The sequence below is a fragment of the Diadema antillarum genome, unplaced genomic scaffold (assembly GCF_040938485.1).
Source record: "Diadema antillarum isolate AM-2024a unplaced genomic scaffold, OU_Dant_1.0 scf00000197, whole genome shotgun sequence".
In the NCBI taxonomy this organism is placed as follows: Eukaryota; Metazoa; Echinodermata; class Echinoidea; order Diadematoida; family Diadematidae; genus Diadema; species Diadema antillarum.
The window spans coordinates 85,042-98,040 of record NW_027271086.1 but is presented as its reverse complement, the minus strand read 5'-3'; the positions used below and the strand labels follow the sequence as shown (position 1 = coordinate 98,040).

The 12,999-nt window shown below is 40.7% G+C and overlaps 1 protein-coding gene across 1 annotated transcript; it reads right to left on the bottom strand.

Moving 5' to 3' along the window:
• Positions 1-2,191: 2,191 nt before the first annotated feature.
• Positions 2,192-12,783, bottom strand: LOC139723659 (uncharacterized). Its single transcript, XM_071634885.1, has 7 exons — positions 12,777-12,783; positions 7,662-8,705; positions 6,905-7,031; positions 5,278-5,442; positions 3,457-3,605; positions 2,775-2,866; positions 2,192-2,437 (listed from the first exon to the last, which is right to left on the bottom strand). Exons 1-7 carry the CDS (start codon positions 12,781-12,783, stop codon positions 2,192-2,194), a joined length of 1,830 nt encoding a protein of 609 aa, XP_071490986.1.
• Positions 12,784-12,999: the final 216 nt, after the last annotated feature.

Below are 12,999 nucleotides of genomic sequence, written 5' to 3'. Positions count from 1 at the left end.
GGGTAAAACCATCAAGTGTTTTCAATTTTTCACCATTGAGAATGAAATACGTGAGAATTTCCGGTTTGGGCGGCCATTTTGGCGGCCATCTTGAATATCTCAAAACCCTCAAGGATGCAAGAGTTGCATCATCCAGATTCGGATTCAGCACCCTCGAAATAGGGTAAAACCATCAAAAAACATTGGGTGGACGGTAAAGCAAGGTTAGGCCCAAAAAGTGGCTTTGGCACCCAATTGCACCACAACTCTACAGGTTCTGATCATACCATGTCTGACACTATCAATGAATAAACTTCGACAGTCGCGTCATGTTTGTATTTCATTTCTGACGCTCTTATCTAGTCTCAAAGTACCTGTACCTCAAAACAACCAGTGTCGAGACTGTCCACCAGGTTGTCAATGTGATCTTCAAAGTTTAATTCAGGAAATGACAGACGACTGGTATATAGTAATGACCGTCATGTTATCTCTTTCTCACTGAAAGTGCGATAGGAATCAACTTTGGCGTTTGTACTATAAAACAAACACGCACTATTTTGTACGATAAACTTTGTTTGCCAATGCCTAATATTGGTAGTTTGCCCTAGGAGTCACGCGTCTCTATGTAAACCATGTGCAATTACAGATTTGTATACTTACTCGAGATTATATCCATGATTCAATTTTACCAGTGTATAAAGTCGACTATAACAGGGGTATTTCTGTGATCGGGCGATATAACGTGACTCAACTCTTTTGACTTAACATCTTCATCTCTCAGAAGGATGAAAAAGTACGTGAAATTCACTTTCACGCCGTCATTGACTTATGAAGGTCATTTCCATTTCAACATGTTTATAACACTGACATACAAGATACGTAATAAATAACACCAACATTAAGATTATAACTGATCAATAACAATGGCAATTTCATTGATGATTCAATGTCAATTTATTTCCATATTTCACAACGAAAAAAAACAACCCACCTAGATATAACAAAATAGAATGATGCATGACATCAAGCTTGGATGCACAACAAAATAATACTAACATAATGTAGAATCTAGCAGTCATGATTAAAATAAGCTAAAGATAATAACCCGATTACTCGACAACGGTATATGATGACAGAAAGTATTAGGACAATGATAATTTGTAGACCATTATATAACACACCAACTCAGTAGCATTCTGTACTTATAGAGTGATGAGCCCCAGGTGGGCTTACGCTCCACGTCGAGCAATTCAACGTTAGCGCGACCTCTCCTGCAATGTAGCTGGCGCCCTTTGAGAGTATGTTATCAATTAACGTGTGAACACCTCATTAGGGGTCATATGCAAGCACGATTTTTCATTTTACATTTGGGGGTCCAGTGTTTATACATTAAGTACACTTGAAATACATATATATACGACAATAATATATAGTCCCGAAGCACAGAGAAGAATAATTATGATGACTTGAATCTGCCACGGTTTGGTCCTTATTAACCCGTCACGTCGAAGGATAATTTTCCTGCAGAAATTATTAGCTTGTACCCATCAGATTGGCAACTTGGAATAAATTACAACGAAAATGGGGCCTATAAGGTAAGAGATTTTATTGTACCTTAAAGAAATTGGTAGATACCAGCGATCATGAATGGTAAAACTCTTGATAAAAAGATACATCTCCAGACCTCGAAATATCGTCTCCTGTGATGGGTTAATTGCTCGTGGTACCCCATGTGAACCACACCCTACCTTTTGACTACCCCTGCATAACCTATTCCAGAGAATGACTCCTTTAAACTTTGATCAAGCTTTCTGAAATGAAATAACGCAAATCAGGTAAAGTAAAGAAAAAAAACACGAACCATCAAAAGGAATCGCAATAACACGATCTTAGACTGGCCTAGTCGTGTTAGTAGATAATTGAATTCGAAGTTTAGCAGAGGGTAGCGTTAGTAAGAGCAGTAAAGTAGTGGTGGTGGTGGTGGTTAAAGTTGCAAAAGAACAAAAGAGAGCTGAATAATGCAACCAAAATGCCCCTATCATGACTGATGTATGCTTGTGCCTTTATCGCACCTCTCTGCTCAGTCATCTCCTTCATTTAGACGAAGCTTTTAAGAATTTTATATTAAACGTCGACGTGTTCTTTGTTGAGCAAATTGAAAGTAATCCAACCTAATATTTGATATCTTAATTGCTATTAAAGTGCATCTCCGTTAGATCTCGGCCCTCTTCACTTCTCTATCAGCGAGAAAAAGAATCCACTGAGTACGGTCTATTTTCTTCGGGGATTTCACTTGGACCGCGCATGCTTCAGAATGCGCCAGGATGTAAGAGCGCAGGGCGGAGAAAGAGCCCGGATGCACGAAGACCAGCCTCAGCTGCGCTATTCCGTTGCGCTTCCGCTGATAGTCGTAGCCCGCCGCAACTTGACGTAACTTGGCGTCGACACTGGCTGTTATCTGTATTAAGACACATCGGACAAATAAGCACAAAGAATTTTTTATTGTCTCAAACAAAATGATACTGTATTTGAATTTAAAGGTCATTCATTTACAGGAATTAAGGCGTGATTTCGGTATCGATCGTTATTCAATCAAACAGAGATAATTGTTGATAAGATTGCAATTGGGTTCTATAGCGCGTTCCAAACAAATGTTCCCTAAGCGCTTTACAATTATCCATTCAAAACGTACATTACGAATATATATTATGTGACCTCTCTTCCGGGAGAGTTAGGAAAAAACAACAACACATTTCTCAAAGCTAAAAACGCGTACATTCCAATTACTCTCTTACCTCCTCCAAATCGTCGATGACACTGAAGTTGTCCATTGTGTCCACTTCAATGAAGATGACGTAATAAGCATCTTGCCCTAGTTTGGTCGGATCTGTACACAGTTATGTTTCACATGAGTAAAAACAGTCATACAACTGTAAAATGAGTGAGTTGTGCAATACGTGAATGCATGCACACTATACCATCGATGTCTGGCTGGCAAATCAATGGGATCGAAGCATACTGCAGTTTCTGTAAATGTACCATTAGATCATTCACCAACCAGTCCAGAACGCTTCGAATATATATCTTGCATGTTTATCATTTTGCCTCTGACGAAGATTCTGCTAGGATGGAAAGTTCACACCAGGCTCGTTTGACTCTATAATCATCTTCATCACAAGTTAATGATATCACTCCCCGTTGCACGGTAAACAAAAATATGTATGTCCTTCTACCGTTTCTACGACGTGCGATTAATACGCTTATCAACATAATTCACTGACTTAAAATAAAAGTTTGCACCAACATTAAATTCTAATCACATCACATGAAATATTGTATGTACTTTTACTTCATAAACGTGTTTTGCAGTAAAACTAAGTGCTATTCGAAAAAGTAGACACGTATCTACGTAAAATACTTATAAAAAGGAAAAGAATACCATGCAAGCAGCGAATATAATCTGAGCAACGCATTCACCTGTGGCTTCTTCGAAAAGGACGCTTTCTACGCATGCGTAGTCGACGAGTGTAGCACTCTGAAAGTCATCACAGAACGTTTCCATGACAACTGTGCGTACGCTGACTTCCGGAGTCTTCTCTCCTTTCAAGTTGAGAAACTCTCCGGATCTGAGTTATCAAAAGTAACGATAATCAAAAGTTGACAAGACAACGACAAGGATTAAGATAAATCAACGCCATCGCAGCCATCGAAGAAAGGGACATCAAAACTCTCGATTTAGAACAAAATTAATATAATCCCTTGATAAATATTGCACAGAGGAAGGGATTCGTGTGTAATCATGTTACCTTTGTATTGACCTTCATGTTATCCTTGACTTCAGTCTGTCAAACAACAGTTTTTGTAGCTGGGAGACTGGGTCTAGTTGTTACAATTTTCACATTTTTAGGTCTGCACAAAAAACGAATAGAGGAATCGGCTTCATTTTTGCTTTGAGGATACCTTATTTCCTCCTTTAATTAAAAACAGTACAAACTTTGAAAGTCCAGATAATATAAACAAGATATTACGTAATCAATAAACACAAAATTTTGTAACAACTTTCCCCGATGTTGGGGTAAGTTGTTACAGCACATGGGGTACTTTGTTACACGGTAGAAAGTCAACTCAAATCGGGTAATGCAGATCTGACGTGTTAGGTAATTTTTAATATTAACCTGTCTGGGTGTGCATGTTAGCCTATGCTGGGGTGTATGAGTGTGTTGGGTGTGTGTGTGTGTGTGTGTGTGTGTTTGTGTGTGTGTGTGTGTGTGTGTGTGTGTGTGTGTGTGTGTATAACCATAAATTCAATTGAAAGTGCATTGGGGTAAGTTGTTACACCACTCGATTCTCCAGACGGGTCAAGTTGTTGTAACAACTTGACCCAGTGCGTTTTCAAAAACTTTTCACACGTGTGGCCAATAAACAATCAAACATCACGTGTTGCTACTTTCACCAAAAGACAGCCAAAACACGCTTCTTTCAACCACATACTCATCACTTACTGGAGAAGAATGGATTTGGTGTAATAAAGAAAAATCGAATTTTTCAAAATTTTACTCGGAGAGGTAAAAAAGTGTTTTTTGGACCTGCCTTCTACATGTGACGTCCAGGCAACGCCAGATTTCGCATGCAGAGATCGTTGGCTATATGTTTTGATTAGTGATATTACTTGTAACGCCCTCTTTTGATCAAAATAGAGAAAATGACAGTGTAACAACTTGCCCGTGTAACAACTAGACCCAGTCTCCCCTACTTCATTTTCAACCTGCACATCACCAAAGCAAAGGCCATTTCGTCTCATGTTCTATCGCATGCAGGGGCGGATCCAAGAATTCCGTAAAGGGGAGGCGCCTTTACAAAATCAAAGGGCGCGCACGCCCCCCCCCTTTTTTTTTATTTCTCTCGTTTTAACAAAAATAAAAAATAAAAAGGGGGCGCTCGCCCGGTGCGCCCCCTCTGGATCCGCCACTGGCATGGTATATCATTATGATGTCATAGGATAATAGTAACATACTGTTATGATTTATCCCGTGTCATCGCAGTCTTTGCTGCTATTGATGAGCATGAACAAAGTGACTTCCAACGCACTACTCGCTCAGAATCCAGCACGTTGCAGCGTATAAAACATTAATTCATCTCAGATGCTTACAGTGTATTCTACCCATACTCATCATAAAACAGCATATAAGTCACTGATTAAGGTGGAAATGTTGATGATTCTGATTTGTCAGACTGTCTGCAGAGTATTCTAGTACATTAGAAGAAATTAGTTTCATGGATTGTCTACCACTCTAATACCTGTATTGGAAGTCGACGATGGGGCATGTTCCGTAGAACCCTGTCACCTTCACGACGTCGCCGATACGGTACCGATAGAGGGCGTCCATAGTCGTGATGACGACTTCGTAGGTTTCCCCGACTTCCACTTCCTCCGCCAGCAAGGTGTCCGGCTGATCCTCGTCACTGGGGTCAAGAATTTACACCGTTCAGGGCAATAAAATACAACAACAGCAACAACAAAAGGTACATGGGTACTCATGGATGTTTTTGTCCCTCGGTTTCACACCATGATTTATGCGAAAGTGATTGTCGAACAATATTGCAAAGGCGATTGTTCAAATTAATCAAAATGCTTGCATCGAGTTGTTTTTATCGCAACTGATTGACAAATTGCCCTCCATCAATATAAGGCAATTTGTCACTCAGTTGCAATAAAAAAGTACTCGACGCAAGAATTTCCCCAATTTGAATAAATTTGCATTAACCTCTGCACACTATAAGGACAAAACCAGCACAGTGGCTGTCGGGCGTAAGCCCGGTGGTTTGGTGGATAAGACGGCTGTCCGGTTATCAGGAGGTGGTTGGTTCGGATTCGGCCCTAGGTTGCATGTCCATGATTTTATTGTCACAATAACTATTAATAAACACTGTTTGACTCGGCACTTAATTACGTCGATGCAGGGTAATTTATCAATTACCTGGTTTTCATGACGCATTTTGGGTTACGGTCAAAAAGGGTTCATTGAGTGATGCATAAAATCACCGATGTCGGTAATCTCAGCGTTTATCACCGCAAAACAAGCGGAGGTAATTATATTATTGTTCTTGCAATGGCAATTTAAAATGGGAAGGAGAGGAGGCAGATGATGTTCAGACCGAGTGTAAGCTACAACACATTGTGCAGAGCTTCAGTCGCAAATTCAATCAGACCACCATCTCGAAATGCCTTCGATATTTTACGTATAATGAGGTTGCTAATAGCAATAACAGAGTTGATGACAATGATGCCACTTCTATCAGAATTTATCTGCCACTTCTGCCACTTCTGCCTATATATGACAATAACAACTACACTGTATGAAAATTAATTATGATAGTGATGAGACAATAATGAGAGTTAGGTGTTAGTAATGATGACGGCAATGATAGAATAACTACAACATTATCAATAGTATGAAATGGTCTTAATCACGAAGGCAAGCCTCTTCCATGTTGGCGCCCTGCTCCTTTTCGTGTCCTACATGCTAACCTGACTACACATCAGGATTGTCAATGGGGACAGGATTGCCAATTCCCCATTTATACACCAAAGTATAAAAAATGGGATAAAGCATTTCATTTAGTTATGATCACAACAAGAATGATTTGAGGTCAGGATCGCCTGAGTAAGTTACATGTATTACATCATTAATCAAGCAAGACTTGCCTCAGAATTCTGATGGTATACAAGGTATACGTATACTATAATCGCTAGGACCGCGTCCTCATAGCGATAATTATTCTAATGCAAACTTCCAATGCAAACAGGAAAGTGGTTTAAAGTTATGAAATAATATTATAATAGTCAACTTTGACAATCGGAGAATCAAAAACAGATTATCTCGCGAATCTATAGCTGATTGTTTATACTTATAATCATGCGTACCAACGGTCAATTGGAATGAACTCGTAGAACATGTTGCCTGCGTCGAGCACGTATTGATGGTCATCGCCGTAGAGGGTGCCAAGCACGCCTTCCGTTGACGTATACATCGTGGAAACAATAGGTATACCTGAGAGAGAGAAAGAATTAGGGTCGAAAGGGGGGAAAACAATTCAAGTGACTGACATATAGAAATTATTCACTTTAAGCTATATATGAGCGTGGATTCCATAAAATTCAACGGGTTCAAAAGCTGGAATGCTTTCATGCAACACTCGTTTCGAGAGCAACTGTGCGTGCTTACTATTGACACTCAAGTACTTTAAAATATCTCAAACACTTCAGTACACATTGATCAGTCACATGGTATAAGGGTAGGTTCAACATCAGATCAAAGAGACAGGCTTATATATTTCTACCCTCCACGTCTTCCCCTTTCAAAATGGAGTAAACTTCGTCGTGGATGAAAAATAGCAATAACGATCTAAAACAAAAATAACAAAGGGGCGGTTGATGCCAAAAGATCTCTCAATTTTTTCCCTTACGAGCACCTCTCTAAAACAAAATAAGCACATAGTCCCCTTTCTAAATGGTAAATTCATGTCCGAATCACACAACAGAATAAAAAACCCAGACAAATAAGAGCTTGGGGATGCATTTAGGCGTGACTGACTGTAATCACATTCGCGTTATCTTGTCTCAGATTATGTGAAATAAAAGTGCTGCTTAGGTTCGACAGTTGGTAGGAATCATGTTCTACCTTGTGTATACGTCTTCTCTAGCCGCCTGGCGTACACAGATGCCGCACCAGAAGATATGCCGTACATGCAAAACATGTGAGGCCAGATGCGCTTCGCAATCCCCACGAAACCTTTCCGAAATTCCTCCTCCAGCTCTTCGGCTCTCTTCGGCTCTGGTCGCAGCTCAGCCTCCAACGCGGACTTGATGTCGTCGGGAAGTCGTCCAGCGTGATCACTGATCCGACCATTGCGGAGATCTTCGACGTACGTCGGCCAGTGCTCTTCGAGCAGGGAAAAGAAGCGGTAGATGTTGGCGGAGAAAAAGCCGGAGATACATTTGATTGTCGGGTCGCGGAGGGCAAACAAGAGATGGACGTACATCGCTTGACGCTCGTCTTTGAGTTTCATCCCAGCCGGAGGAGTACTGAATAGCAGACGACACACGTTATCCGATATCGTCATCATTGAAATTGGGCCCATTGTTATACCGCCTTTGGAAGTCTTCGGCTCGGAATGCACGTAAAGGAGGCAGATCGTCTGCAAACTTTTTCTCTCGCGAGCGAATCGCTTGCTCACGAGATGCGTCACAAGGGCGCCGATTTTGAAGAGAAACACCAGCTGTCTCTCTTTTGAGACGGGGATGAGTTTCTGGTTCCCGGTGGTTCCTGACGTAAGGCTTATCCTACTCAGCTTTCCCACAACCAGCACATTCTCTTCTCCGCGCGCCACGCGCTCCACGTAATTCGCGTAATGCGCGTATTTCGTGAGTGGATGCTGCAGACGAAAATCTGCCACTGATTTTATAGCGCTAAAACGATGATCTTCTCCGTAGCTCGTCTTTGCTGTTTTCGACAAGAGCTTAATGAGGAATGTCTCTTGCGCTTTCTGAAAATTCTCAGAATCATGTTTCCTTCGGCGGGCGAAGTAGGCTCCCACGACTTCATAGAGGCTGTTGGACAGGTATAGTTTGACGAGAAGCTTTGTATTTGCGTAGGGAGTGGCGGTAAGATGAGAAATATCCAGGAAGATTACCGCCAGCACAGCTAACCAGACGACCAATATTCCTACATACAACATAGGGGGAAAACATAGTGAGCATTACTGCCAGTGTCTCTTAACCATTACTATATATATATATATATATATATATATATATATATATATATATACACATACATATCTATAAGTAACAAAACTGCAACAAAGTTCATGCTGTATTCACCAACGGTTTATTTCTTCACACAAATTTTCGAGTGTCTCGCCGCCCTTTCTCAAGTGTTGATACAGCAAAGACGAGCTACGGAGAAGATCATCGCAAAAGAAAGGGCGGCGAGACGCTCGAAAATTTGTGTGAAGAAATAAACCGTTGGTGAATACAGCATGAACTTTGTTGCAGTTTTGTTACTTATCTTTTTATCTTGCCAACACGTGACTACCTTATCAACATCATATATATATATATATATATATATATATATATATATATATCCTTACACACTCGCAAACTTGTATATATATATATATATATATATATATATAGATAGATATCCTTACACACACTCGCAAACTTGTTTTAAAAATTACAATTTGCCATCTATCGACTCTTTTCCAGTGCCCGTGATGATAAAATCCCAGTATGAACACCATAAGATTCCCCTTTCTAACCCGCAACACACGCACACGTTCAGACAGAAATGTTATACACACAGATACAGACACACAGACACACGCACGCACACATACATAACAAAAAGAGAGAAAGATGGGGAAATATACTTTGCAGAGAATATAACGATTTGACCACTGCTTGCGTTCGTCGCCTTTGATCGTTGACTGCGATCGCCAACAGGAATCTTTAGTTTCGTTGGTTCGTTTCTTGGAGATGCAAATGAAATAAAAACCAGAAAGCTAAAGTCTTATTCCTATCCATACCAGAAAGAGGAAGAGTGAGTTCAGACGTATGATTTTCAAATGAAAAGATTATCAAAGTGACACTTTTTTCTTCCAAATATTTCATCGATCCTGAAGTGAGTTTACAGACAGCTCACACTGACATGGAGCAGGTGAGAATCATGGACTATGCAGGAAGTTACAGTGTGTACATCGCTCCTTTTTGTGCGATATTATGCCGCAGCTCCGATTTGCCTTGTACATTTATCCTTTCCATCCATACATTCCTCACGGAAACTCTCCCCTCAAATACTATCTGCTGAATAGATTCCATGTTGGGCCTAACCCCTCCCCCCCCCCCCCCCCCGCCCCTATTATAGGAACTTTACTTTTATCACATTCCAAAAGACTCTGAAACGCGAATCCTTCATAATAATGGTAAAAACGGACTGTATCAGTTATCGATTTTATTTAGCGCAAGCAAATACAAGCCAATACCAATATGAGACTTAGATATCATAGCAGCCTGCACACAGTAACGCAATCTGTGTAGATTAATTAACATTCACAAACAATTAAGGCATTCATCACTTTACAGATGTAAAGGGGAGATATTGATGAATGATAGTAGGCTCTAAGAATTGTACATGCTTGCTTGTTCAAGCGTCCTATACCGTATGTATAAACTTTGTATTTGCCACATGTTCGACTATATCGCGTTTTCGTCTTTTTGACCGGTGCAATGTGCAAATATATCACAGAAAATAAACATTGCGTCGTACGCATATTATGTCATGATTTGATTTGTATCATTATCATTAATAATACATTAATTATCGGCATATACTGTATAGGCATACATTGCAAGGGTCGCATAATACATGTACTCATGTCCCTTTGAGGAAAGAATATGCATGCGACCTAAATTCTCACATGCATAGTATAGTAGTCTCTTCATTTTATGATTGCGAGATATTTTTAAAAATATTACTCACCCCAACATAGCACTGGAAAAAGGGGCAGCTCCCCTGTCGATATCGCACGGTGTAATATCATCACCAACAACAATACGCATGACACTCCTATAACTCGTAGCTTGCTTTGAGGCCTCATCGTGCGTGTGTGTGTGTATGTCACTATACTATAATGCGGGACAGTGTGTTCGTACTTACGAGCATAACTTAATGTCCAAATTATTATCGAGAGGCTGAGATGTGTTTAGTTGTGAATATTCGAAGCGCAAATACTGTATAATACTGATTGAATTTCCGGTAGTGCTTTAGACATTGTTAGAGTGCGGCAAACGCTGACGTCCGAGGAGCCGAGATTGAGGAGCGACACTTTCCAAAGTGATGAGCTTAATGAAGGTCAAAGTTGACTCACGACAAGAAGCGAACACTGTTCCCATATGCGCACAAGTCTGACTTCCTGACACTCGGCAACATCAAAATGTGGATATGGACTCAATACAGATGATTTCATACTTGTACCATCGCCGAATTACGCTAGCTGCCAGTTGATTTTTGCGATCCTTATTCCCTTTCCGACTATCACAAGCTGTGACATCCTATGCCTTTGACAAAAAGTAGGCCGCGTGATGCACCAAACATGTCCTGAGATCCCCCTGTATAGCTAAGAGTAAATAAATGTCGCAGTAGAGTCTTTCATATCAGCATTGATGATACGACATGTATGATATTGTGGGCAGGTGGTGCTGGACAGCGCGCGTCCGGCTAAAAACATTACGGAGACAGACCTTCACTGCACAGGGATCGAATCAGCGGTCGAGTATACAGAAGTATACAACTATGTATATAGGCTATAACATGCCTTTGTGAAAATGATGTTCACGATCGTCTGTCGAAGCGAGTATATCTACCGAGTTCGTAGCCTCAGTGACTTTGCCTATACATGTATTTAACTGAACCCGACTAATAACCCAGTTCGCCGGGAGGACACAAAGAGGCTACCTTTTGACCTCCGTAAACAACGTCAAAAATGCTTCGCCTCCGCATTCGGAAACACCAACCATGAAGCTACAACGCACCAACTCTGCTACATCAATATAACCATTGCCACGAACACAGACAATAATCTTAGCGCCTGGTGCATTATGACGAAAATATGGAAATAATTTGGCAGCGATGAGGCAGAAAGCCCCGGCGAATCTGCAGTATTAGCCATAAAGGGAAAACACATGCACAGTGATATCATGGAACACAAGAAATCACTGACATGCTTTTGAAAGGAAATGTAAACAAATACCCTCGGAATAGAGCTGACATACCTCGTCTGCTCTTTAAAAATATCCAGTCGAAGCGTTATAATGCGGATTGTGTTATCCCATAGTATTCACGCAGATGTTTGGTATCATCATGATATTGATGATATGTCACTATTCTATAAACTCAGGGATGCCAAGTTCAAAAAATTTGTATGAGTGAGATTTTCATGACTCGGCATCTCGGCGAGCGAATGTGCGCGCAAGCGAGGGTGTGGGAGGGATTTCCCCCCTGTTGCCAGGTATACGGTAGGGCACTTTTTCAATTTTTAGCTCTTAATGGTGCGATCAGGTGCATACTTAAGTGACTATTTTTTACTTATTTTGAAAGACAAAAGGAAAATATACCTTCAATTGCAACTACTACTTTAATCTTTTGAGCTATGCTCCTTATTATAGGCCCAAGTTGCAGACTTTGCCCGATGCGTGAGAAAAATGGGTGCCATGCGTGAGATCGTGAGACAGACCCTAAATGCTTGAGTCTCACTCAGAATGCGTGAGACTTGGTAGCTCTGTAAACTAAAATTGAGCACGAGAGACACATGAGAAAGGGGAGGAGTGGTACAAAATAAGGAAATTGAGATCGTATTAAGTTGTGATCATTATAGAATCCCTTTTTAGGACTGTTTTTCTTTTTTCATTTTCCCTGTGGTATATACAGGTATTACAGGTACCATTTTTTTCTTTTTTTAAAGAATGATGTCTCTTTTTCCTAAAAGTGCTGTGGCCTTCATATCCACGACCTTACCGGACTATTCTATACGACAGGTAAGGGAACGTGAAATACATGTATACGCAGGAAAGCCACTAGTGCGTCCTAGCAGTAATCGAGTCCTAGCAAATCGGGCGTGAAGAAAGGGGGGGGGGGGGGGGGAGGAGGTGAGGAAGAGCGTATGCTATATATACATACAATTTTAATCATGTTTTGCGGGATATTTCTCATTCATAATGTATTCTTCCTGACCTGGCATGCCGATCCCTTTACAACCCAACCCCCACCCCCTAAAAAAAGTATTAAAAAAACAACAAACAAACAAAACAAAAGCGCGAACAAACAAAGAAAACAAAGCAAGAGACTATGCCTCCGGCGCCACTTTGTGGCGGAGGCATTATAGAAACATATACATGTACATAAGTATAAGAGGCATAATAACATGCATGTCATTATCGCCCTCATAACACAAATA